General features: G+C 33.9%; 1 protein-coding gene and 1 long non-coding RNA gene across 2 annotated transcripts in view; one reads left to right on the top strand and one right to left on the bottom strand.

Moving 5' to 3' along the window:
* LOC149577288 (uncharacterized) overlaps window positions 1–8,486 on the top strand; it is a 90,823-nt gene extending 82,337 nt beyond the window's left edge. The window contains exon 3 of the mRNA XM_089823191.1: window positions 7,259–8,486. Within this exon, the coding sequence (XP_089679317.1) occupies window positions 7,259–8,310 (1,052 nt within the window). The 3' untranslated portion in view covers window positions 8,311–8,486. The remainder of the gene's footprint in view (window positions 1–7,258) is intronic.
* LOC149577287 (uncharacterized) overlaps window positions 1–14,500 on the bottom strand; it is a 47,128-nt gene extending 32,628 nt beyond the window's left edge. Inside the window, exon 1 of the long non-coding RNA XR_016362984.1 lies at window positions 14,406–14,500. This is a non-coding gene — a long non-coding RNA (uncharacterized LOC149577287). The remainder of the gene's footprint in view (window positions 1–14,405) is intronic.
* Between the last annotated feature and the right edge of the window lie 12,915 nt (window positions 14,501–27,415).

The following is a 27,415-nucleotide window of genomic DNA, read 5'->3' as shown; positions in this document are numbered from 1 at the left end:
ACGCAACCTTGCGTATTACAGACAACTTCAAATGATTTTTGAGGAGAAAATCAACAAACCCAGAATCTCACACAACCTTGCGTATTACAGACAACTTGAAATGATTTTTGAGGAGAAAATCAACAAACCCATAAAAATAGAAACAGATTCAGAAGGCAAAAAATGCAGCTTCGCCTTGATCAGGACTCGGAGAAGTCGGACGCTGCGTAACACCCAAAACAAGTTGATCGGTGTTTCGATATTCGAAGATTGCGATGATGTGCTGCTTCCAGGTTCCATAATTGCGACCATTGAATTTGGAATTATGTTCGAGCAGAATATTTGTCAGAGATGCCATGGCACGTTTTACAATGAAAAATTGTAAAAATCTGTGAAGGCACGTTCTTCGAGGCAAACATACGAAAGACCCAGAAGAATCAGGGAATGACCCAGAAGAGAGCTCGAAAAACGCAGAAGGAATCTGCTGTCGTTTTTTGGATCCATTGGCTCGAAAATTGAGGCACAAAAATCGAGGCTCCCAAAAAAAACAGACGACAACCCAATTGAGCTCTCGAAAAACCCACCAAGAATAATCGCGATTTTGCTGTCAAATGAGCTGGAAAATATATGGATGTGAGTTGCTTCAAACGCGTGTGATTTGGACGTGATTTGCAGAAAAAAATTGCGAGCTTTCCCAAGGATACAGGCACGGATTTTGCAGACCAGGAGGCTGCAAAAAAGAGACGACTGTCGTGGTGTGCACATAATTTCAAAAGAAATTATAAATTTTTCGAAAAATTCCTTATCATGGCTCTAATATCATGTTACAAGATTCAAGAAGAGTTGGTAGATTAACGGATTTTCGGATGATTCATTGATTAACAAAGGAACAAATGTGTTCCTTATAAAGAATTACAAGGACGTCGTTTCTAAAAGAAACAACGTAGACTGAAGACAGAATTAGAAACAAAACTAGAGACAAGATAGGAAACATTCCTATCTGGACTGAAGAAAAAAGAGACGGGATAGGAAACATTCCTATCTAGACTGAAAGACGGACTACAGACAAGTAGTTGACTATTATAGAAAGTATAAGATATTATCTTAATAAGAAACATATATATACGTACATGTATTCATTCTGATGTATGCATACATATACGTATACATACATCTCTATTATGTATATGGAATTTTGACAGTCAATATGCATTATGATTGATCAACTTAAGTGGTCGAGATTCATATTACTTATGACAGACTTTGCTGATGGGTTTCATGTTATCCACGACAGATATCACTGTCTGACACCTACAATTTAGAAATAAAAAAGATTAAAGTTACAAATTTATAATGTAAGACTTAAATTTAAAAAAAAAAGTCAATTTGAATTCAAATTTGAATCTTTGAAGTTACCTTCAAAATCTCAATAGCCCCTTGTGCAAACAATTTGTCAAAGGCTATGATTGCAATCCTCTCCTTCAACCTTCTTTGAATAAGATGAGTCTAGCCATGCTTGACTTACAAACATTTGTTTCTAAGCTACCAATGAACCAATAATGCTTTGCAATATTAAGAAGATCGTTGGAAATCTTGTGGCACCTGATCTTTTCAACTCTTTCTCTCGGATGTGATCTCTTATCAAATGAAGAACCCGATGGGTGTTTGTATATAGTTTATGTGATGCTCCTTGCATTATCTAAAAATGGTCACTCACTTAAGTTTGTTTATGTTCCCAAAGGAAGGTCATGGTCATGTGTTGCACTAGGTGACCCCAAAAGTGTCATGTGTTTGTCTTGGAAGATTCTCTCAACCGCTATATATGCTGCTGCACCATTAGTTTTTATTTGTACCATATTTTCTATGCTGACTTCCATGACAACTTACACCGACATTAGAAACAATGTTTCTGCATTTTTTATTTTGATGGAGGCATCCATTGATTTCAAAAAAGCAACTTGACCATTAAAGCTATGGAAAAATTAATAATGTAGTGTTTGCCATCTATTTGTCCATTAGAAAGAATAGTGCAGCCATATTTTTTCCATTTTGTTTTTTGTTCTTCCACTACTACCTTTTACATTTCAATTGCATTTAAGAGCAACCTACAAGTACAAAGTGAAACTAAGTACACAATGGTAATTTTTAAACAAAAAATAGTCTAAATTTAACATAAATTGCTATAATTATAGATTAGCATAAAGTATAAACTAGCCTCTCACTCAAGTCTTTGCAATAAGACACCTTGTAGCCTTTTCCACCAATTGTCAATCCAGTAACCAAATTGTCCCAATAAAGGACTAGTCGCAACACTAAAAGGAATTTTGTTAAGGTACAAAAAATCAACACATGCAATATCTACATTTCATGCACATCACTGTTCCACCCGACAACTTTCAATCATGGGGAGAGGCCTTTTCAATATGAAAATGGGAGGAGAGGCCTTTTTAATATGAAAATGGGCTTTCATTGCCATGCAAGGCCTTTTTTCTTGCACACGGGGGGAGATTTAATAATCAATTTGCCTACTTTATTGCAAAACCTCACTAATAAATCTAAGAGTTTTTTGGTGACATGTTTTGGCTTGTAAAGGTGGCCAAAACTTGCTGACTTGGTGAGCACTTTGCTAGTAGGCCAACCTTGGTTCCCATGACTTGGCTATGTCGTGTCTAGATTCATTGCAATTACAATGCTTCAACGAACATTGTTTTCCATTCCAAAATGCTTTGATGCATGGCCTATTACGATAATAGATAATTTCTATTATCTCTGTTTAGTATCTAATGGTTATCTATTGTAATCTTCTGTAAATATTAGAATGTTTCTAATATTTAGTTTTCTGTTTCTAGAATAGAATGTTTTTATTCTTTACGATTGTTTCTTAAGGAAACATCATTCTTCTCTTGTATAAATTGATCTCTTGATCACTGTTAATGACAAGCAAATATTTTCCAATTCCTTTTGTAATATGGTATCAAAGGCAATACTCTAAATTTTTTTGAAAATAAATATAATTTCTTGGTTGAAATTATTTGCCTTTTATTTTCAAAATTATTTACATACTTATTTTCGTCCAATTCTCTCTGTAATTTGACTAAAGGTTTTCAATCTGAGAGATCATATTGATAAAAATCATTAGCAGGGTTATAAGGCAAATTTTTTCTGTGCAGTGTTGTCTTTCCAAGACACAATTTTGCCCCCTATTTTCGCCATTTTTTTCAAGCTTGAATATGCAAAAACGTGACTTCAGCTTTGCTCGCGTTTGTTATTTTTTGCATCCCTTTAGTGACCTTTGATATTTTGTGCGTCTATTTTTGCTTGCGTCGTTTTTCTCTGGCTTGTTTTTTACTGGAAAATTGCGAGCCATTTTTTGTAGTCATTTTTTCCTATATTTGCAACAAAACACACCTGTAACACCATTTTTTGGTGTCAAAATCCTCATCTCCAATGCCCTCTCAATCAGTTAGTCCATATTCTATGAAAAATCTGACGATTTTTTTCTAGAAAATCGCCATTTTTTTTGCTAGGATTTTGCTCAAAACTCTAGTTTTTTATTTCAATTTTTTTTTCTAATTTCAAATTCTTGGTGAGTTTTCCAAGAGCTCAACTGGGTTGTCGCCTGATTTTTCTGTGTGCCTCGATTTGCATGCCTCAATTTTCAAGCCAGCATATCCAAAAACCGACAACTTATTCTTTCTGGGTTTCTTCCATCTCTCTTTTGTGCATCTTTTTGATTATCTGGGTCGTCCATTTTTTTGCCTTGAAGAACGTGCCTTCACAAATTTTCACACTTTTTCGTTGAAAAATGTGCTATGGCATCATTGGCCAATATTCCGCTTAAGAGCAATTGAAAAAGTCAATGGTTGGAATTATGGCACTTGGAAGCAATGAATCATAGCAATTTTTGAATATTGGAATACTAATCAAATTGTTCTGGGTGTTACATAGCATCCGACTGCCCTTGGTACTGATCAGGATTCATGAAATTTGAATAATCGGGAGGCTATGATGCTTCTCAATTTGTCCATAGCTGATGATCGACCCTCTCAGATTCCATCTGGCAAGACAGCTGCCGAGATATGGGCACATCTCAAAGGTCTTCATGAGACTTTTGACAAAAGCAAAGCCTTCTTCTTGAAGAACACTCTGTTTTCTATTATCATGGATGAGCAAACCTCGCTCTAGGCTCACCTGAATAGGATTAAGGAAATCCATGATTAGTTACTTGCCATCAGTCACAAGATGGAGGAAGAGGACATTGTGGTTATCACTCTCTAGAGTTTACCAAAGTCCTACGAGCGTTTTATCGAGATTCTCAACATCACGTCATCTGGTGTTGATCTGAAGTTCACCGATCTCTACACACTTTTTCTTTAACAAGATCGGTGGAAACAACAGTTTGGTAGCAGTTCCAGTTCCACCCCCACAGAGCAAGCCTTTGCTGCCAAATCCTTTCAGAAGGATAAAGGCCAGTTTCAGTAGTCTTCTCAGCAAACACCCTCTGCTCTAGATTTAGAAGGCTTCCGGAAGAAAAACATTCAATGCAACTATTGCCACAAGTTTGGGCACATGAAGGTTGAATGCCCAAAGTGCTTAGCTGCCCTATCTAAGCAATCTAGTTTGCAGCCCATAGCGAACAGTGTGGACGGAGCACCTTAAGCAAACAAAATCTGACTTTTATGCTTTTTGATAGCTTTGTGCTCTAGATAGATTAACCATTAAGGGAGGGTTTTACGATAACAGATAATTTCTAATATCTCTATTTAGTATCTAATGGTAATCTATTGTAATCTTCTGTAAATATTAGAATTCTGGAATAAAATGTTTCTATTCTTTACAATTGTTTCTTAAGGAAACAGTGTTTAAATAAATTGATCTTTTGATCACTATTGATAACAAGCAAATATCTTCCAATTACTTCCGTAGTATGACCATACACTGCTCCAAAAACATGTATTGCAGTCAAGAAGGATATGACAAGGATAATGAAGTTGAGCACAATGCTGCATTCATGTTTGACAACATTTCATGCAGTTAGCAGAGCCAACTTTCTTTTGAAATGCTTAAACATCGAAAGGTTAGATAGTCAAGATTTGAGAGCACTTGAGAATTTTGAGGTTAGGAAGTTAGGATTTGAGAGCACCCAAATTCAAACTTGCTCAGAAAAAACATTCATTTGATGACAGAGCTATGCTTCTGAAAGGATTTTAGTTATATTTGCATGCCCACTAACCAGCTTTCTGATAAATCTTTGAGTCTGGAAGAGTGAAAATATCCATGAATTTTAATTCTAAAAATTATTCATCATTAAAATTTGCCAGATTGATAAAGATGTGATTATGACCAAAACCCAAAAATATAATTCCATTTCGAGTAAATAAAACCTTTAATTTAATAGTTTCCATGATTTGGCTTATAAAAATCAAAACTTTAATATCTTGGAATCCATGAGATTGGTCAACGTGAAAATTGGCTGCATTTGGTGAGATGCTTTTAGGAACATTCCCATAAAAGGATTCTGCACCATCTTTGGTAAGTAATTTCAAATTTGCCACATCGTAATGGCTGGTCTCAATATCTCTACTAAGATGGCGGATAACTTCTAAGTAGGCATGCCTTTCAACATAAATTCAATCACTTATGGCACTCCAAATATGAATGAAGGTTTGATGGGAATATGACACATGGCATCATCATTTCATATTTAGAATTGGCTTGCCAAAAGCTTCACTGCATGACATCACTTATGGATTCAACAAAAAAGTTTAAAGACTAGCGGGACCAAATTTCATCTAAAAGAGAAAATGCAGCTTTTGTGGATAAAGGGGTTAAAGAGGATGGCCTCAGTGATTTAGCCAGAAATCTTCTAGCAATAGAGGAATTTGAGTTCGAGAGTGATGAATATTTGGAGAGCATAATAGCTAGGGACCTAGAGATGGATGAAATACGTATACAATAGACCTTTTATCTTTATTTTTTTGCTTTTTGGATGCCTATCAGTTATAATATCAGTTATGTAGTACGAACACTCTGACTCTGATATTTGTGTGTTTAAAGCTTAAATTTAAACTTTAACAGTACTCTTGTTTTGAGAGTCTAAAGTTATGTTATTTTCAGTTTTAAAGTTGGCAATTTATTAATTTAATAAATTTCTAAATTTCTCTATATAATATCAGTTATGTAGTACGAACACTCTGACTCTGATATTTGTGTGTTTAAAGCTTAAATTTAAACTTTAACAGTACTCTTGTTTTGAGAGTCTAAAGTTATGTTATTTTCAGTTTTAACGTTGGCAATTTATTAATTTAATAAACTTAATAAATATGACAAAAAATAGTAACTGCATACCCATCTCCTATATTTTAAAAACGAATGTACTGATAGTAAATACTAGTCTCTTGTACCAGTACCAGTACCAGTCTCTTGGCGATCATGGTGCTAATTCATTCTAGTTTGCTTCATTGCAAAGTAATTCTATTTAAGAATATGTCCATCTTGAATTTATTTTTGAAGCCTACCACTAAGTTGCTATACTTTTTAAGATTCTTTTGGTAACATTGAAGAAGCTTTTTGCCTGTGACAATGTCTAATTTGATTATAGAGTTTGTCTTTGAATTACTTATTGCCTCAACTTCAGGATTTAAAAGTTATTTGAAAACACTTTTTATTTAAATTGACTTTGACGTTTCGAGCAGGACATGTTGATTATCAGATGAATGAAGAAGATTGTCATCTGATCAAGGAATGCTATTTAAAGTAGATTGATTCTTGTTATGATATTACTGTAGCAAGAACTGTAATTGTCAGTCATGATTTATTATTTGATATCAATGGTAAGAAAACTATAAAATTTAACAATCCCTGATCTATTATAGGTGCCATGAGAATAGTCATTGATGTCGGCATAAGTGTTATGAGTCATAAACCATCACACACCCTTTTTTAAATTTCTACTTGATTTCGCAGATAAGAAATATAATCATTCTTTACTTGTAATGTAACTGATTTTGACCAAGGCATTTTTTGTGTGTTGCTAATTTTGTCTCAGGTGCTCGGGTTTGTGAAATAGAATTAAAATCTTGAATAATGTTTTCTGAAAGTGTGTTTGCCTAACCCGAATTCAAGATTCTAAAGACAAGTTGCCATTTGTTCCAGCGATTAGAACTGCATTTATTTCTTTAATCAAAGTGTAGCAGTACTTGGACATAAGTTTATTTCTTTTTTGTTTTGTGTAACAAGTTTGTATTTGGTTCTTACCCTATGGAATAATTATTTCCAGAGAGAGGTCTTTTCCAACGGCTTTCCTTCCTTGATCGTTTCCTTTATGTCTGGATACTGATAGACATGGTGCTGGCAGTAATTATTGGTTACTATGTAAAGGGAATAAAAAATTCTTTTCAAGTGGCAGAAATTACTTCAGTGTCTCTACCTATATGCATTGGTCTATGGGTAATGATGTACCCTGTTTTATGTAAGGTTCAGTACGAACTTATTGGAAAGATGTTAAAGAGTAGGGAATTGGGCAGAAACTTATTGCTAAGTGTGGTCATGAATTGGTTTATCGGCCCAGCCCTCATGACAGGTTTAGCTTGGGCAACACTGCCTGACCTCCCAGGATTTCGTGCTGGTGTCATTTTAGTAGGTATTGCAAGATGCATTGCAATGGTTCTCATCTGGAATGAACTAGCAAAGGGGGACAGTCAACTTTGTGCTGTTCTTGTGGCTGTCAATTCTATTCTACAAATCATCTTGTTTACCCCTGTGACTCTTTTCTATCTGAAAGTAGTTTCCAGGGGACATTCATTACATGTCAATTCTTGGGATGTTGCTAAAAGTGTACTTCTTTTCCTTGGAGTACCCCTTGTTGCAGGGATTATTACTAGATTCTCTTTACGATACATCTTTGGGAAGCAGTGGTACCAAGTCAAGTTTATTCCTTTCATTGGACCATGGGCACTTATTGGGCTTCTCTATACAATATTTGTGATGTTTTCTATTCAAGCACATCAAATAATCAGCAACATTGGTGAGGTTTTTCGTGTTGCAGTACCTCTTCTACTGTACTTTGGGATAGTTTTCTTTTCCTCCATTACTTTTTGTAGGTTTCTGAAAATCCCATATCCTCAGTCTGTCACACAATCTTTCACTGCATCAAGTAACAACTTTGAACTAGCAATAGCTGTTGCAGTTGGAAGTTTTGGTATAGATTCTGAGGAAGCTCTAGCAGCGACTATTGGACCTTTAATCGAGGTTCCAGTTTTACTTATATTGGTACATGTGATACTTGCTCTAAGAAGACGCTGGTTTGGAGAAGCTGCTACTAAGTCTTGAAAACATTTGACATCGGTTGTGATTGCAAGAGACACTTCTGGGACTTGCATATGTACAGCACTATTAGTCTGTGTTTTGTTAAACTTATTTCATATCTGTTACCTATAGAGTGCGTTTTGAGCCATGAGGCTAAAAATGACTTTCTTTAATAATTTAAATTTTTTATTTTTAGACCATTATTGTTTTTGTTTGTTAAACTAATTCTTATTCCATATTTATTATCTGTACTGTTCATTATAAGATATGAACGTAAACATGAGTGTCATTTATAATATTAATCTATGTGAAGTGTTTGCTTTAATGGATGTATACAATCACATTTTAAATTGTGTAAGGTTGGAAATTCATTTTCTTCTTGTGTTTCTGCAATTTTTTCTTTTATTTTACTCAAATGAAAATCGGAGTGTATTGTGAATTTGTGTTTGGATATGCATTTGTTAAAAACTTAAATGTAATCATAGCTACTCAGATATTCATTTCTCGTTACTTCTATTTTATCGTTCAAACTTCAAACCATCAGTGTAACTTTGAACAAACCATGGCTTATGAGTGTATGATTATTGCTAATATGGTCAGTATTAGTACCTACATAGAGGTTACATTGGCAGAGGTCAAATTCAGAGTTTGTCTTTTCCCTGTTGCAGAAGTTCTTTCAATTTTAACCAACTATACTCCCAGTTCATGGGAACACTTTTTAATTATTCTATTTATGAATTGCTTTATTATTTGTGGAATGGTCTACAAATTTAGGATTTGTCTTAATTTTGTTTAGTGATTAGCTCCTCCTAACTTTTCTATTCTTGTCTATGTATGTGCTCTAGTGGCTTTAACTTTCTGATTTCGATACACACTAGTATGTCTCTCCCTCCAATTTTAGTAATCGGGTCTATTTTACCTTACACCTTAGTGATTTTCTTTATGGTGCTACAGCACCGTGATTGTCAACCTCAATGATTGCAAGGAGTACATCCTCTTTTGTGTGCTTATGTATTCTATATTATTTATATAATTAAAAAAAAAAATATTGTGTTAAGAGTGAATGAGGCTATAGCTTATCTAGTCATTAATGAGAGCCCATTCACATGTGTACTTAGGAATTGAGTTAGTTTTCTTTTCTTTATATCTTAGGTGTCATTTGTAGTAGTTATAATGAGTTCATGTCTCATTGTTACTTTTAGTCATTTAGACATTTAATATCTGTTTCAAAAGGAGTTGTCTCATCACATATGTTTAAGATATATGTCAACATCTTGTATAATCCTACATTTTTTTGCCTATCTAAGCAAGGCCTCATGTACGTGTGTATACATATTCAATATTATTCAATTAATGAATTATTACACAAATTATTTTGTCATTTTCTCGTGGAAGCCAATTTGGTTGAGTAGAGATTATGGGGCTGTTGAGAAGGTCCATATCTATTCTTACATGGTTCCAAAGCTCCAAGTCTTAAAGACTTCTTCCCAAATTTGGGAGTTGTGTTTTGACATTGAGTTGTTGATGGTGCATTTGAAGATGAAAAGAACATCACAATCGCTTTCTAAAGGCCCAAAAAAATCCCTATTTCTATATAAGGCACTTCAAATTAGGGTAAAGGTGTTTAGTTTCCCCAAGCTTGTAGAGTCGGCATCCTGTGTATAATTGTGTAGGTGCTTACGACATAGTTGCCTACTCAACTTGACAATTCAAATATTTAGGGCCATGCCCTTAAGTGGTGGGATCTTTTTGGTTAGTGTGAGGATTGGTGTAATGTCTGTTGCATGTACATAATACTGATAGGGAAAGAGTTAAAAGCTGAGGTGTATTTTTCAATTCGTTAAAGTCAGAATTATTTTAAAAATTTTTCCTGCACTAATCACATTGGTATTCTACAGCCGTGTGATATTTTATTTTGCACAAGCCCGTTCAAATCTGACAGCTTACACTGTATTAGAACACGATTCACTTGATGTTGTTTAATACCCAAATCAAGAGAATGAACATCAAAAACTTTAGGCTGCATGAAATGAAATGTCAAGCTCTTATGACCTCATCACCATGATGTTTTTTGATATTTTGCGCCATATTATCCCAAGAATCCCTCTTTTTGCAGGAATCAAGGAAGGGGTAGTCGGTCTTTTCTTAAACTCTCAACAGGGACTACTTTGTACTTCTTCATCCTGATATGAACATGATTTTTGAATAAAACAGGGGTAGCATCTGAAACTTTTGTTCTTGAAGCAGTTGAAGAGACCTCCATGCCCAACCCTTGGAGAAGTAGGATTCTGTATGTTCTCAGCTTCCATGCAATACACCTCATCAAACGACTCTTTTTCTCTCCATGTGTTCAATGATACCAGTTCCTCAACTTCTCTGGCTTCATCTGCTTGTCCACTGTATGTGCCCTGCACTGGGAGAGTGATCTTGGCCATTGGCAGCTTTCTGGGTCTTGATGATCTCACTTGCGAAATGCTCTCAAACCTCTCTGACAAAGATTTTGGTGAAGTATTGGGAGAACCATTAGAATAAGGTGGAATTGGGGGATTTGTGGCTCAATATGGCTACAGATGGACTTTCGGTTGGTTCAGAATTGAAAGGCTTTCCCTTTCCAGGCTTGTCCTCCCATTCGACTGGAACTGCTGTAGCATATGCGCTACTGTGGGAGGAAACAGGTGGGTCATTCAAAAATGTCTTTTTGGAACTTCCTCACTTAAATGGGATTGAAGCACAACCACTACTTGATGATATCATGTACCCGCAGAAAAAATATACCAAATAAGAAGAGCTATTGATCTCTTCCATTATTCCTGAAGCATACTTGCCGCAATGAGGTATTTTGGGCCAACTAGCAAATCGTTTTAGAAACTTTTGGGATGACATGGAACTCTTCAAACAAAATAGACAGATCATTACCAGGTTCATGATCACTCACTACCCATCTGGTTTGGCAAACATGCAGATCTCCTTTTTACCATAACCATCCCAATACCCTATTCAATTCATTACTTGTTGGTCATCCCCTTCTTTCTAGTTTGGCCCTGGCCTTGAAGACAAAGAAGGAATAAATCATATAAAGATAGTTGAGAACAGATGGCTTAAACATCACACTCTAAGCTTCATTCCAAGACTAAAAGTGCGAAATAGTCAAAGTTGACTTAAGGGTGGCCACTAGAGAGTATCATGTTCATTATTGAGCCAATTCTCAATCAGGGAGGAAAAATGATTTTTACAACTGGCACCATGCATAAAATGTAATAGATCAATGTTAGAAATTTCTTGCAACAACTATAGAAAACAAGAGCTCTGGGAGAGCTTGAGTCCCTGCCTTATGAAATCAGTAAGTGAAGCATTAATTGAATGAATATGAACCATAAATGAATAAAGTCATTGATATAAGAGATGCCTATCAATCCATGAAAAATGACTTTTACAACTGGCACCATGCATAAAATGTAATAGATCAATGCTAGAAATTTCTTGCAACTATAGAAAACAAGAGCTCTGGGAGAGCTTGAGTCCCTGCCTTATGAAATCAGTAAGTGAAGCATTAATTGAATGAATATGAACCATAAATAAATAAAGTCATTGATGTAAGAGATGCCTATCAAAATATACAACATGATATGTAAAATCTATATTTGAAAGATGATCTAAAAGAATGAATCTATGTGTCGTGATGATCTTGCACTCATAACATGGCTTAGGAAGAAAGATCATTTTGGTAAGAAAAAATGTTATAAGATGGAGGTTAAGCAGTAGAGTCCATGGTTATCCTTAAAGATATATCACAAAGTAGATGCAGTATCACAATCTAAGTGATGATTGCTCATAAGTTAGTAAGCATGAATGACTAGTAATCAAGCGTATGGAGGAAAAATAAATGAATGATAATAGAAAAATCTTGTACATAGAACACATTCTTATCCATATATAATGTTCTTTGAGAATAGCAACTATAGTGTGACTGATTGTTTGTTCTTTGAGAATAGCAACTATAGTGTGACTGATTGTTTGTCTATTGATTCTGCAATGGCCCAACTGTATGGATCACAACGACTTCCCTATTTCTAAAAGGCCTGGTAGCATGGAAGACAAATCCATGACATCCATGGTGTAAACGGATATTGGCAGGTCAAAGTGTTCAAGCTACCAGTCGGACAATTTTCAGCTGAGATCAACAATTTATCATCCCGTATTTGGCTAGCAAGACCATAAGCCTATGAAAACTGAATTTGCAAAAACTAAAACATTAATTTTTTTAGATATTAAATTGGAATTTCTTTCTTGTACAATTACAGGATGTTGTATCTAATTCCATATTACGATTAAATAAAAAGAAAGGTAGAAACACATTTATTCAAGTAATGTGATACATAGAGTTAAATTAAATGATTTTTTTTTGCTAGTTTTATTTTATTTTCTTTAACATCGTTTTTTATAAAAAGTTTAAAACATAGGAGCTTATCATATTTCTAAAAAGATTAAAACACACTTTATTTTTACGAGATTGAGAACTCTTATGTTAGTATATGTTTCTTTGAGAACTTGATATTGACATTTAGTATGAAATATCAAAATTTTAGGCTTAATCTCATTAGTACCTAATTTAGAACTATATGCTTGATAACTATCATAGTTGCAAAGTAGAGAATAATATAAAAGAAAATCTAAAATCTAACATAAATTATATTTTGATATTTTAAATAACATGTTCAATTGTTATTAATATATAAAACTTATGAGAAACTCATAAAAAATATTTTTTAAGACAATAATATCAAAGCTGATGTTTAAATTTAAATCATTACAATTCATGACTATGATACATAAAAACTAATTATCCAATAAATAAATTCACACTTATACATAAGCACTAAAAATTAAAATTGATTAAAAATTATTTTAAAATGATCTTTAATTGTGAATTCATAAACTATTTAATATAAAATATAGTTTAGCAACTACAATTTGAAATATTAAAAGAACTTATTTTATGTGTTGATTTGATCTTAATGATTTCATCCTCGGCGGCCTGCAAAACCATTGTGAAAGATTTTGAGGTTCTTTCCCATTTATCTGGACTTCTCTCAGTGTTTATCCTCATATGCTTCAGCAACCAGTTGTAGGGCATCTTGACAAAGCTGGAGAATGGGGTTATCAGCGTAAGGGCTGAATGCAAAGATGCAGCCGGAAAATTCCAGAGGCATTTCAAAGATTGCTAAAGGGTTTTGTCACTTTTACCTTTCAGCTCCTCAAATTTTCTCAAAATTTCCATCCAGAAATATTGGTGCCACAAATTGTGTTGCTCAAAGTGACAAGGGTTACGGTGTTCTTAGGACATAATTGATGGTGTTTTTGCACAGATTACAAGCAGTTCACATATTACTTCTGCACAGATTTTATTTTAGACCTAGATAAGCATAAGGTGATTGCGTGACAGGAAGGAACATAGTAGGATCAGGATATCTGATCCTCTCGGAAAGCCAAACAACCAACATTCTAGACATTTGGAAGAAGTTTATGGAATTTAACTTCTGAAAATTTTGTCATCAAAAAATCAATTTTACTCCTAGGAAAATGGGGGCCAGCCAATCAAAATAAAGAAATTAATGTATAAAACTTAATTGAAAAATAAATCATTTTTAAACTTTAAGAATAAGGCGATTTGAGATATACAAATTAATTGATGGATCACTACTAAAAACATTAGTTCCCTGCCTGGCAGGGACTAATAGTACAGCAAAATAAGTTATAGCTCAAACAAAAACAACTATAGAAAATAATACAGGGATATATGTTATAGCTCAAGCAAAATTTTATGACGTGACATCAAGGTTCCAAAAAATCATGTGCCTTAAGGCACCTATACAGCTATGAAAAATCACGTGCCTTAAGGCACCTAAACAATTATGAAAAACTCGGTACATATTATAATCTGTATCTTGCAATTAGAAGGAAGAAAACTTTCTCTGCGTAGATATTGCACTACTCTCCATCTCACCCCAAGCACATATGCTCTTAGTTTTCCCTAAACACTAATTTTGATAATGCGATACACGTTCTAACCATTGCACCTGAATCCACAATGGTCTAAGAAAGTTTTGTGTAATCTTTACCTTATTCTTAAAGCCTTGCCCTTTTACTGTACGATGGACATTGGTAGGGCTTAATGTGGTCCGCTTTTGCAGGAGTAATCTTCACACATTTTCCATGGAAACAACAAACATCAAGGCAATCCTAAAATCAGGGGATTGTGTTGTATATTAATGATCAATAACGAATAAATCCTTGCATCAATATTTTGTTTGTATTTACATGTTTACCCAATGTGTGTCAAAAATCTGAAACACACGTAGGGCATGTGGACAGTCTAGCAAAATGCCTCAAACAAAATGTGGTCTTCTGAACTTTGATCATTGTAGATATGCACAAACTTTTTCATTGAACATATTTTTGAAGGGATGCGGCTATTCTCCCACAAAAATGAACAGTTAACCAATATTCAAAAGATTGAAAACATCATATTTTTTCGAATAAAATTTAGCGTTCGATCTTCATGAGCTGCATAGTTTGTAGTCGAAAACAACTTTTGTGAATCTGGAAAAAAAAAGTTCTACTGGTACTTTTTTATTGGAGATTAGCTTGTACCCTTTTAAAGAATTCAAGAAAATGAAATGAACTAGTGTAAAAGCCAAATTATTACCTTCAAATGTCGAAAAATATAAATATAATTTTTTTAATTAATTTTTTAAAAAGAAACATTTAAATCTACCATATTTTTATAATCCAATGTACTATATTACATTATTTTAAAATTCTAAATATTTATATTTATCCATTTTATTTTTTAATAATATTATTTAAAATATGTTGTAAAGTATGGTATTTTTATTTGGTATAAATTGATAGGTTTTAAGAACTTTTTTTTCAATAAAATTTTAATTATTTAATAAAATATATTTTTAACTGAAAATTTTCATTCCATACACGAATTTTCAACACAATAATAATAATGATAATTTTTAACACAATAATTTAATAATTCAATAATGATAAAGAAAACATTTCATCTTTATTTCTCTGACTATTATGAGTAGTAGATGCCAAGCATGTACATAACATAGTTTTCATGTTGCCTATTTAATGTCAAAATGCAAGGCACTTTGAATAGTTAACAAAAAAAAGTTAAAAAGTATTTGTTTCCATCTTAATAAATAGACACTTCATTTCATAATATATTTTAATATTATTTTAATTACTACATAATATTTTAAAAGCTCGAGTGCCTATTATGTGACTTCCTCTAGGCGTCAGACGCTTCTCACCAGGGCTTTCATAGAGTTGCCTGGGATTTCTGCTGTCTTCCCAAATAGCCAGGTGGCCTTGGCTTGTTGTCCATTTAGAAGCAAGGTACTACTTTATGTGCCAAATGGGTGATTCGAGCTCTTTCTGACAATGAAGCATGGAAGATTTTGTTAAGACATTGCATTTCTTTAGGTTTTTCGGTTCATCGGCCAACTTGGAAGGGGATTGGGTTTCAGACTCTTCTTGTCACCATTGAATCTATCCAAATTTAGGGTACTTTTGTTGCCAAGAGTATTTGGAAAGCCTGGGAAGTAGTTAAGCCCTGGCTTCGTTGGGTTGGCAGTGGGTTAAGAGATAGGCTCTCCATGAACTAGCATAATCTTTGGTGGTTACCATTATTTGCTATACAAGGTGTTCCCTTGGCTAAGGTACATGGGGCTAGTGCTCTGCATTTTTTAAAATGTGGCATCAAAACCCCTAAAGATCTTTTCTTAATATGAGTTCATGGTCGTGGGAGGACATGAAAGTGAAATTTCGGCTCACTCGTCCAAATCGACAAACTTTTGATCTTTTAGTTTCTATGGTGCCTACACATTTGTTACATAAAGTGGACATTCAGTCCTCTTGCCCTTGATGGAAAGACTAGAAGTGGTATTCAGACACCCCAATAACCAACTATAAGCATAGGCTGGGCTAACCATGGCTGGTGCCTCACTTGCCCATGGTTGTTCTCAACCAACATTGGCATTTGCAATCTTCTCACCATACTTGGAGTCATAGGTTCTCCACTGTGTGGCATGCCATTACTAAACCCAAAATTGCACATTTCGCTTGGTGTACTCTTTTCCAAGGCTTGCCATTGGGCCCTTAGCTACGACACCTAGGAGTTCCTGACCCCCGTTGCCCTTTCTGTCGTCTACCAAAGATTTTTTTGCACATTTTTTGGTTCTGTAGACGAGCTTAGTGTTACTAGTGATGGATCCATGATCTTTTTTACCCCTTCCACCCAAAACCTTTTTCTTAGCATATGGTTGTTATGGGTGATAATACTCAGATACCCTTCAAGTACGCTCAGATATGGCATGCTTTCAGATTGGAGATCTTATTTACCATTTGGAAAGATCGTAATCCAATTATTTATGTGAACAAGACACTTGATATTAATGTGGCTATGTACGCTAAAGCATGTATTTATAACAATGTCATGTTGCAGATTCAAGTACAAACAGATAAGGTGGCTTTGGAGGTGGCTCACTTATAGGAGCTTTTGGCTCATTGGGGAAATGCCCCTTGTACGATTGCTTGTGTTCTGTCGAATTTGACCTTTGGTGATCGTACTCCTTGCAGTCACTGTTGAGGACATAGTAGTTCTGCTTGCCGCTCGCACATGCCTCACTCTCAGCTGCACCGCTCTACCTCACCTCCTTGGAGGTCTGGTTCAGGGTGCCCCCTAATGGCTCCTCCTGCTGCTTCTGCTACCGGTTAGCCCTCTGCACACTTAGACCCCAAGTGGTGGACTTAGCTATTTCTCCTCCCAGGCTTGTGGGAGAGGAAGATGAAGATACTGCTGCTGCTGTTGATGATTGCTGGGCTCCCCTTGAGCCGTCTACTCACCCCAACCTCGGGTGGGGTTCTGATGATAATGATCCTCCTCCCTTGGCTGGCACCGTGCTGGTAGCTTGAGGATTTCTATGTTTTGTAATGTTTTCTAAAAGCTTTTTTTGATGAATAGTTGATGTCCGGCCTGTGGCTGTATGAACTCGCGGGGTGATGCTGTTTCCCCCGACCCCCTTTTTTTGTGAATATGTAACTTTATTGTATTTTTTTTGATATAAGGAAGGGACTATTCATCAAAATTTTTTAGTTGTAATTGTAATTTCATTTTTGTATGGCCTTTCATTTAATAGGCATATAAACGTAGAGTCATTTATGGTTATCCATTCCTCCAAAGTTGTTTGGGTAAAGGAGTTTGCTATCTCTTCTATCAATTGCATAGGCACACCCACAAAATTATATACCTATAGCACAATTATTTGTAATTGAAGTATGAAGTTGTTAAAAATATTATACAAATATTTAATAAGAGTTTGAAATGGAGAGCTTTCTATATTTTTTTAAAATTAACTAAATACATTTTATTTCTAAAGATTAACATTGTTCTCTTGTATCTTAAATTAAATTATTACAATACAATTTTCAAAATATTTTATTATAAAAAATATATTTCCATTGATGTATTGATATACATTATCTGCTAATGTTGTATTCAGTGATACCTATACAATATCTATGATAACAATAGTTAGAAAACATAGTTACAACCAACCACAAAGAAAACACTCTTGAAGTATTAGCATATACCATGTTCAATAGAGTTGTACATCAATTCAATTTTAAAATATGCTAAACAACATTTGGATAGATAATCATAATCTTCAACTTTTATAGCAAGCCACCTTTAATATACCAAAAAATTCACAATTAAGAAAGAATGTTTCATTTATTCTACAAAATAATAACACTCCTTACAAATGACATATTTCTAAATGTTTACTAAAACACAATTTGTCCAGTCAACATTAAAAACATTCTCCTAAATCACCATACTTAACCCTACTAGCATTAAACATCTCAAATCAACCAAAAAATTAAGCTCATGAATGTTTTAAATACCGTACACATGACAACTTAAAATTTGACTATACCAGACCATTTGTCATTCATTTCAAGCTTCCATAATTAACCATTTTGGCGCTTGCACCCATTGTTACCAATTTGTCTTAAAGAACCAATTATTGTGTTTTAAAAGCTAGTAATCTTTTGTATTAGAACTTCCTTAACAAAACACCATAGACACCAGAAACATATGGCATTTACAATTTATTAAGCCGATAGGCTTATTATTGTGAGACTTTTTGTCCGAATGTTGTGACACTTTGGCGGTGTCAGGCGCTGTGAAAATAAAAAAGCAATCAAACTTTTAGTTTTTCGGTGTGAACACGTCTCCTTCATTATGTTCCTATTTTATTTTCTGATTTGATTTCTACCATAGGTGAGTATTTATATCTGCCATCACCTGTCCAGTGATGTAGTCCTCTGTCACTCCGACATACAACAGGCTCCACTCTGCTGAATGACGATCAAGACGCAAAGGAACCCTCAAACTAGATGTCAACTTTTCTTAATGCTGTGGCCCTCAGAAATATTGTGAGTACTCTTGGTGTCATTGGAGGCGGCGGCTACGCAACTCCATTATGATGTTGGTATAGCTCACACTTGTAAATTTAAACGACTACATTTTCTCGTGCCAACTTCTGCTCCTATTAGTAATAGTCATGCTTTATTATTTTGTATCACTACTACTTATTCAAGTGAATGCATCTCCTATTGTATATCTCTTGTTCTTGAAATCGGATCTAGGAGGAGAGTCAAAACATCCGAAGTGGAAATATTAGATGGTGGTATTCAGATATATCATATTGTTTTTATTGTGAAAATCTAAATTTGTGAAGTATATACATAAATAAGTCCCATTTAGTGTCAGATATAACTTGATAGATACAATAACAATTGCAACACAAGAAACAATCACATCCACATGGTCTCTTATACCTAAAGTTTAATTATGCCTAATCATAACATTTGTGTTTTGAAGTTCGGGAAGGATATTTTCATTTATTCTCCTTTTTAGATCAAAATTATTCTTTGAATACTCACTTAATTCACCACTAATGCAAAGCTCTTTTTATTTGATGAGTTCCATATCAACATCCTTATATCGCAAAAGTATTTAGTGGAGATTTTAGAGTCTTTCCTGGCTTCAATGTGGAGAAATTGACATTTTGGTGGGAAGGAATTTCGTTCACATTATGGTATGGATGGAGAAGGAGATATCTGGTAAGGTTTTAAATATTTACATGCATTAGTAACTACTATGTAGTATTAAAAAAGAAAATAGACATCCATCACGTAAACAAGCTTTAATTATTGGAAACATTCACAAAATGTAGAACTCTAATAGAAAAATTATATGGGTTTTTTGTGCACGTAATAGTATTGAAAACATCATAAGTTATTGCCAGAACAAAAGTGGGGCAAAAGGAATTCTGTACCAATTAGTTGCAAGTTATCTGTTGAGATAATGAGTGTTGCACACATTGCATAATATTGTTATATTATATTATATTATTTATTATGTAATGTTGCACCTAGATGGACGTGCAACATGTAAAGATTCCCATGGGATATTCTTAATGAGTTGTATTGTAACATTGTGATAATATTTTATTTAATTATTTAATATTGGGGGAAAGAATTAAAATTCTATTTTAAAATGTGGGGTCAATGGGTTAGGCTGCACATGCTTTATGTAATACCACTTGGTGGTTTTGTGAGACTTACTACTATATAAGCAGCCACAAGGGTAGTTGTTGATGTAAGGGAGAAGACAAAAGATAAAAAAGGAAAGTGTCGAGCGGGACAAGGCTTGACAGGTTAGCCAAGGGAGCATTTGTGAAGGTTGGAAGCATGACATGAGATGTGTGGATTCATGCTTGTTCACATGGACTTTTTGGTAGTGGCTATGGCTTTGAAGGCTTCCATAATTGTATTAAAATGGTGTTTTTGTTGAATAATACATGGTGATGGATGCTTTTGGAGGCGGGGTTTTTCCCTCTATGAGGGTTTCCTAGGGTATATCTTGTGTCACATTTTTTTGGGTGTGTTGTCTGTTCTTTTGCATGTGGATTTTAATTCCATATTTATTTAAGATCTATTATGGGTTATGTGGAAACAATTGTATTATTTCTTGCAAGTTTCCTTACAAGTGGTATCATAGCTATAGTTTTATTATTATAACTCTAGATTGAGTCCATGGGAATGCACGAGAGGATAAAAGAAAGAGCAAGATATATGAATTGTGTATTGCAAATCTGATGGTTTTGGGTTTGCTATTATGATGGGATGTTGGTAGATCTTGGGCATGTGAAATTGTTTGACAAAAAGATTTTTCGAATGTTTCATTTAAATGAGGGTTTTAGGGGGGAGCTTGCATAAATGACCTCATGGGTAAAAATAAACCTCACCATTGGATTTGGATCGAGGTTTCCATAAGTTTTGATATATAGTAGTCATGTTCAGAGTAAATGAAAGAATTTTTTAGTTTCAGCCCATGATGACCATCAAATTTAATCTTGTCAGAATTTTCGTCACAAAAAAATCGTAGTGAAAATGGTAAAAAGATTGTCTTAGTAAAACAACCATAACTTTCTCTTAGGATATTAGATTTTAAATTTCTTATAGGCATTGGAAAACTAATTCAAAGGGCTACAATGCGGTGTAGGTTTGGTTATGTGATTTTGATATTTTGTCAGGTTTTAAGAGCCATAAAGTCATATGTTTTTTAATTTGAGCACAAATTAAGGCATAACTTAGGTATACAAAGTTAGATTTTGGATTTTGAGTAGTCAATAGAAAGCTCTTGGAGAGCTCTATACATTGGTTCAGATTTGGTGCAAGTTTGGCATGGTTTATTTAGAGATATTAATTTGAACAATTTATGACATATATTGACTATGGTAGCATTGTGAGTTTATGACATTGTATGTTTGGAGATTGAAGATTTGATGTCATTGTATACTCAGTTCATATTTCAGATTATGATGATATGGTTATCAATATTTGATTTGAATATGTCTAATGACTTGTTGGGTCTGCAAGTTGTGCAGTGTTGTAAGCCGTCTATACTTACAGGTTACATTTATGGCTTGGATATGGGTTGTCTTTGCCCATTGATCTTTCATTATTGATGTATATTCAGATTGGTGGCTTAGATTTAGGTTGTCTATTCGCTAAGTCACATGATTTGCTAGCTTTTTCTTCATGCAGAAGGGATGAGATATTGTTACCAAGTATAGTCATGGTGGAGTATTGTGGTTGACTATTTTATGCTGATAGGTTAGACACTTTGAGAGTCAGATGCTTGGTTCATGGATGTGATCATGGTGCCATATATTTTGGCATGAAATAATTGGATATATAGGTACAACCTTTATGTTCATTGGTTTGGATTTCCAATTTGGGTATGGTGGTATAACTTATTGGTTGAGGATCATTGTTATTTGATTTCTTTTGAGGAGCTCATGATGTACACTTTAAATTCTTTGATGGTTTGATGCCTTGGTTGATTCTCCTGGTTAGAGGATGGTTTTTTCATCATGATGTCATGGATAGCTTGGATACATGGTTTAGTGGGAGCTTGTGACAGTGATGAGGTGACAATGCATGATTAGTTTCTGGTTTGGTTTGTATCTTCTTGGGTTTGGAGATCTTGGTTTCACTTGGTACTGATACTTTGGTTGTGTGTGTGTAGACTTGGGGGATCTTCATGTAGGAGATGGATTTTATGATGCCATGGGTGACTTGGTACCACGGTTGAGTGGGAGTTGTTGGAATTGATATATTTATTGAGTGTTTGCAGATGTTGGAGGTTTGTCTTAGATCTTGTTGCTGCAGAAGCATCTTTAACATTTGCATGGTGCATTTGGTTATCTTCATGGTGTGTGAAGATGGTTAGATCTTGAGAACTCATGGGGTTCTTGGTTATCTTCATGGTGTGTGGAGATGGTTCTTCATGGTATGTGGAGATGGTATTTTGTTCATGGTGTGTGGAAATGGTTGCATCTTGAGGACTCACAAGGTTCTTCGTAAAGGTGTGGTTTATGCTTTCATTTGACATGTTATCCTTGGTGTGAGGATGGTTTCATTATTATGCCATGATATACTCTTGATACACGTTTAGAATTTTGACATGTTATAGTATGTTCATATGGAGCATATTATCTCTTTGGTTGAGATGGTAAGATCATGTTGTCATGTTTATGTTCCTGAGATGATGGTTATAACTTTGACATTGATCTTGGTTTAGTTTCTTGGTATTGCGTACATTGATCATAAGCTAGATACTTTATGATATTTCTATGTTGCATTTGGAGTTGGCATGGATTGATTGGTTACAGGTGCTCATAGATACTTAGAGACAGTGGTGATGTTGATTTCTCTTGGATTAGAGAAGTATTTGTTGGGATAGTTGATGGTTTCAACAGGAGAGTCCGAGGGACATTTGCTTGATATGGACTTGAGAGGAGATTGTTCTTAGATGAGTCTTGGTTGGAGACTTGGATATCTTGATGAGAATTCTCATTCCCACTCTTGGTCTACTTGGCGGTTTGGTACTTGAGAGGTATAGCTCATTATTTCTCTCAGGTGCATTATGTTTATGCTTGTCTTTCATGGATATAGATCTTGAGCTACGATACATTAGTTAGTTCTAGAGGGTTCATTTGAGAGATGGTTTAGCATTGGTTATCTCTTTTTGCATATGCTATTATGCTAGTTGAGATTGAGAGATGGTTTTATGTTGGGCATATTCCTTGGAATAGGAATGGTTTATGAGTTTGATCTTCTTGTGAGAGGCTTACATCCATGATTAGTTATATAATATAGTTTGAGTGTTATTGTGGTTTCTTGTTGGGGTTTTGTGGAGGAGATCATACTTGTACAGTTCACATCTAGAGGTGTGTGTAGAAGGACATAATACAGGTTATGATTTGCATGGTTTCTCTTTGGTCTTGATTATCTTCCTGGATGTTTGGTTTCAATTTCATTAGATTTGAGATTGATTAGAGATTGTGATCACTAGTTTGTGTTCATGCATGTCATGTGAGAGATGACAGGGTTATTCCTTAATCTCTTTCCTTTGTTGGTTGTGGAGAGCTTGGGAGAGTGTTGGAGACTTCTTATGAAAGTTGTTCTTGCAGGTTATTGGTTTATGTGTTGTGGATGTCCTTGAGACTACATGGATTCACTTCTTTGAGATGTTGTGAGTGGATTGGCTATAGATTTGACATTATCTTTTGCAGTGGGAGCTTCTTGGTATATATGTGGCAAGTATTGCTTTTGAGGCTTGTGATTACAGGTTACAGATTGGATATGTTGATGATGTGAGATTCACTTGGTATACCTTTGGAGGTATGGATAGTTGGATGGGTTGGCACTTGCCGTGGGTGCTATTTTAGGTATGAATATTTTGACAACTATAGATACATGTGATTACATTTGGATTAGGTTTTTTGTGTTTGGTGTTTTAGTTGGTATAGGATTTGATGATCATCTAATGAGACAAGTTAGATGGATTTGTCTTTGGATGGCTTCTATGTATGTTCGGTGACACTGACACAATAGGAGGTGAGATCATTCATGTTTGAGATGCTTGATACTTTGATTTTGTTGCAGGTATCAAGATGGAGCACTTTGTGTTCTTTGATTCATGATGGTGGCTAGGAGGGATTGCTCCCTTGTTAATTTATGTGGCTACATATTGACCCTATACAATGTATACAACAAGTGAGAGATTGTTGAAATAATGGGTGTTGCACACATTTCATAATATTATTATATTGTATTATTTTATTTTATTATGTAATGTTGCACCTAGATGGATGTGCAACATATAAAGATTCCCATGGGATATACTTGATGAGTTGTATTGTAACATTGTGATAATATTTCATGTAATTATTTAATATTGGGGAAAAGAATTAAAATTTCAATATTAAATGTGGGGTCAATGGGTTAGGTAGCACTTGGTTTTAACACATGGTTTATGTAATACCACTTGGTGGTTTTGTGGGACTTGCTACTATATAAGCAACCACAAGGGTAGTTGTTGATGTAAGGGAGAAGACAAAAGGCAAAAAAGAAAAGAGTCGAGTAGGACAAGGTTTGACAGGTAGCCAAGGGAGCATTTGTGAAAGTTGGAAGCATGGCATGGGATGTGTGGATTCATGCTTGTTCACATCGATTTCTCAATAGTGGCTATGGCTTTGAAGGCTTTCATGATTGTATTGCAATGGTGTTTTTGTTGAATAATACATGGTGATGGATGCTTTCGGAGACTGGGTTTTTCCCTCTATGAGGGTTTCCCAGGTTATATCTTGTGTCACATTTTTGTGGGTATGTTGTTTGTTATCTTGCATGTGGATTTTAATTTTGTATTTATTTCAACACTATTATAGGTTATGTGGAAATGGTTATGTTATTTCTTGCAAGTTTCCTTACATCATTTGCTTCAAAAGTTTCATTTCTCAGAACTTTGGTGGTTCAATTATATTTGTTTGCTTACACAGATTGAAATGAATTTGAGATCTACTCTGTTGCATGGGCCGATTTCTATTGAAATTATTTCAATTTGGGGAATTTGTGGTTTAATGGATTTGTTGCCTAATTTTATCATTGGACTTATGCAGCTCATGATATTAGTTAATGATGTTGGTGGGATTGTACTATACTTCAGACTTTGTGATGCCAATTTTTCTTTTCATTGTTAGTGTTTCTCTTTGCCTTGTGTATAAGATTATTTTTATTATTATCTATATATTTCTCAATTACAAGATGAGCTATTAAATCCTATAATTAAATTTGAAATTGGGAGCGAATGAGTATGCTCCATAAATATGATTAAAAAATAAGAACTCACATTATGTTGTGATGATTTTTCATAGGGGTTGAAAGAGTAAAAATATTATATAGCTTCAAGTACAGAATTATGGACACAATTTTGAGAAGGAAATGTTTTATTGTAGATTTATAATAGTTTGATTTAAAGATTATTAAAAGTGAAATATTAAAATTGACTTTGCAAATAATTCTTACCTTGTTGCTTATTTTCACTATGGAGTTTTATTTTTTACCATTTCAATCAATACATAGGCAAATTAGAAGACAATTATAAGTATTAGTATGTCAGATTTTTTGAAAACTTTATTTCATAATTGAAAGTTATACTATATTGTTGAAATTTGTTGCAAGAAAGATAAAAGTTCACAAATATAACACAACATAATCCTTTAATGTATAATTTACTATGGGCATAATCACTTTGTCTTCATATATGTAGACTCATTCAAAGTTACAATTTAATATTCAATTATTGATGTTATTGATCTATTAGGTTATTACTTATCACTTTTATCCATGAAATCATTTATTAGAGAATCATGGTGTAAAGAGAGAGGGGGAGAGAATCTTGAATTATTGATTTGAAATGGCTAGGAAATAATAATAAGAGTGCTAGATAATTATAATAAGAGATAAGGAGAGAGTGAGGGGGGAGTGAATAAAATGAATAATATAAAGAAAATAGAGGGTGAAAAGATCATGGAAAGATTGCTAGAGATAAAAATAGTTTGGGAAACATAAGGATAAATAATATATAGATAGAAAGATTAAAATTGAATATCAAATGATGAGGCATTACTTATTGGAGGAGTTGAGAATGATTCTAGATTACAAAAAGAAAAATACAATAATAATAATTTGTAACCTTAAAAAAAATTAAAATTAAATTTTTAATTGTACCTAATTTTGTTAATATTCCATTCGCCCACAAGATTAGTATCAACATCCCTTTCTAATAAATGAAACAAAATAAAATCTCCTTTTATTAAAACAGAATTTTCTAATGTGGAGAGATCCCAATTTAATATTTTCAAAATTCCAAAAATAAGCCATGTTTAAATCTTTAAATATTTTTGGTTGCAATGTCCACCAAGAATACCACCTCCAAATTTTATATTCATGGAAAAAAATTGCGTTCGTAGAATAGAGTACAAGTACAACATAAGAATGACAATTTAAGTTGAATTTTGAGGCCATGTGAAGACATTCATTTCTATATTATCTATTTTTTCTATGTTATTTAATATATAAAATTATTATTGATATTTTATCTACGTTCAGATATGATGCATTCCAGTAGTTCTATGGCCACATGTGTTCTATTAATAGTTTTTTTGAGATTTAAAAATATTAACATTCAATTGAGTCAATGTATTAATAGGAAAATAAAATAATAAGAGAACATTTATAATTATGTGGACTTTAGGAGTTCCAATGATTTGACATGGAAATTTACATAAAGCATTATATTCTCTTAAACTACTTTGTAAAAAATATTGTATTTATTTTTCATCCCTCAAGATTACAAAGAAAAAGGAAGCTGGATGGAAAGGAACTCTAAAATGAGAGAGGGAAGTGGGAAGATGAAGAGACAAAACACAAATGTATTTGGGGTAATTGATAATATAGTGGTTATATAGGTAAATCAATAAGAGTCATAATTATAAAGTGAAAATTAAATATACTATTAACAAAAGTGGTCAAATTCTCTCTTGCAAAATTCTTTCAATGGTGGCATCTATCTAAATTTGACCTCACTAATGGAAAATTATTTTTATTTGTGACATTTTAAAGAAAATAAAAATTCTTATAACACATATTTACATTTTTAAAAATAAAAATATATTTTAAAACTTAGTGATATATATAGATATATCATATGATCATATTGTAATATATTTATGGATCTCTCTCTCTCTCTCTCTAAATATATTTTGCTCCAACTCACACACTCTCCATATCTTCCTCCCTATCCTTATCTTTATATCTTTCTTACTTATGCACTAGATACTCCTTTCTTCTTCCCTATTGTAATCCTCTTTCTCTCTAGATTTCTATCAATGTAACTATCCTTTCCTATATGAAATGGACAACCTAGATTTTACTAATGAATAATTCAAAATTGGTTTTATCTCGTTAGCTCCATCTCTTGGACTCCTTTTCTTACTCTAGATACCACCATATGTCTTAATCTCTTCCCATTTGTTGAGCTCTCTCTCTCTCTCTCTCTCTCTCTCTCTCTCTCTCTCTCTCTCTCTCTCTCTCTCTCTCTCTCTCTCTCTCTCTCTTCCAAAAAATCTATGCA

Source organism: Cupressus sempervirens, chromosome 1 (genome assembly GCF_028749045.1).
Source record: "Cupressus sempervirens isolate cs-2001-9-10 chromosome 1, ASM2874904v1, whole genome shotgun sequence".
Lineage (NCBI taxonomy): Eukaryota > Viridiplantae > Streptophyta > Pinopsida > Cupressales > Cupressaceae > Cupressus > Cupressus sempervirens.
The sequence above is the reverse complement of the archived record's forward strand: the minus strand, read 5'-3'. Positions and strand labels throughout refer to the sequence as shown.